General features: G+C 34.9%; 1 protein-coding gene across 1 annotated transcript; it reads right to left on the bottom strand.

Moving 5' to 3' along the window:
• Positions 1-224: 224 nt before the first annotated feature.
• LOC105314700 (transcription initiation factor TFIID subunit 1-like) lies at positions 225-1,484 on the bottom strand. Its single transcript, XM_020003473.1, has 5 exons — positions 1,467-1,484; positions 1,286-1,378; positions 1,055-1,207; positions 724-911; positions 225-470 (listed from the first exon to the last, which is right to left on the bottom strand). The coding sequence occupies exons 1-4, from the start codon at positions 1,482-1,484 to the stop codon at positions 774-776; spliced, it is 402 nt and encodes a 133-aa protein (XP_019859032.1). The 3' UTR covers positions 225-470; positions 724-773.
• Between the last annotated feature and the right edge of the window lie 2 nt (positions 1,485-1,486).

Genomic DNA, 1,486 nt, shown 5'->3' on the forward strand with positions numbered 1-1,486 from the left:
GCCCACTACATGTATGTCTACATTCTCTGTTGATTGATTGACAGTGACTAGAGGGAGGGGCTGGCTACTAGACTAGACTTAACAGGATCCTCACAAGAATCTGATCTGCAGCTGTAAGACCAGTAACACATTTGTCACAAAGCAACTTATTAAATAATAATCATTATCACAATACATTTTGCATTATTATACATGCAAGCAAAATATTTGATCATTTTTTGTGCTTAAGTTAAAAATGAATGGAGTATGATATCTACACATAAACAAAGTTACACTTCTTCCATATCAGTAATATCCTCCTCTTCCCCCTCTCCTTCACTGCTTGATGATGATGAATATTGTAAATCATGACTCAATATGTCCATACCACCACCAGTGACTGGTAACAAACTACTGGCTATCAATCCTTCTCCTTTCCTCCCTTTCTCTATATCCTCTTCATCTGTGCCTTCAACATCTATAGTCCCAATCTATACAGTCATTGGACAATCAACAACTATCATACTGTAAACAGCAGGAAATTTTAAAGGGACTAAATTTTGGCAAATTGCTGAATTTTAATTTGGCAAATTTGTGGTCATATGCCATTGAGCATGCACATAATGACTCAAAATGGCAGATTTTTATATTGGCGAATGACTATGAAAATGGAAAATTTACCAAATGTACCTCCCTTCAAAATTTCCTGCTATATACATTACAACAATCTGTTTGTTTCCATACCTGAATACTGTCTTCACTAGTAATGATGACACTGGATTGTCCAGTAATATTCATGTCATGTTAGTACTAGTATCTTCTTCCTCTGCCTCCTCATCTCCACTCTCTCCTCCTAGTCCTTCTGGTTCATTTAGTGGTGACTTGTCAAAAGGTCCTAACTGGCTTTCATATTGTTCAAAATGTTCTCTTTCCTAAAATAATGGTAATATACATGTACATTTATATAGAATAGTAGTTTTCTCTCTATTGGCACTAGGCTGTAGCTACATGTACATTTATCATTTTCCATAGTAAAATAATAAACTAATATCAATCAAAACTTTTACTCCTTTACCTCTTCAAGATATTGTAGTCCCACTTCCGTCATACTCTGGGCAGTGACAGTAAAGGGACTGGTTGGTCCATTATATGTGATACTGTTATCAACTATTTGATTAAGATCAACAAGAAACTCCTCACGACTTCTGTAACTATCAGCCTCACATTTCTACAAGAGAGCAAGTATGCATTATAGTCCAGTGAAATACATATGATGAATACTTTAAGTATAATTTCAAGAGCAAACCTTTCTCATAGTCTGAAGGTCCATTGGTTTAGTTATGATCATTCTATAATCTGGTAACTTCTTAGAAGATACTGGAAAATGAAATGGCCAAGACTATAAAAAGGCAAGACAGACATAGCATAATAAGTATGAGGTATAATTATACTGTGTACAATAAAAAACCAAGTCTCATATCACTCACATTAGGTACTGCTTTCATTC

The sequence above is a fragment of the Amphimedon queenslandica genome, unplaced genomic scaffold (assembly GCF_000090795.2).
Source record: "Amphimedon queenslandica unplaced genomic scaffold, v1.1 AMPQUscaffold_12643, whole genome shotgun sequence".
Taxonomy (NCBI): Eukaryota; Metazoa; Porifera; class Demospongiae; order Haplosclerida; family Niphatidae; genus Amphimedon; species Amphimedon queenslandica.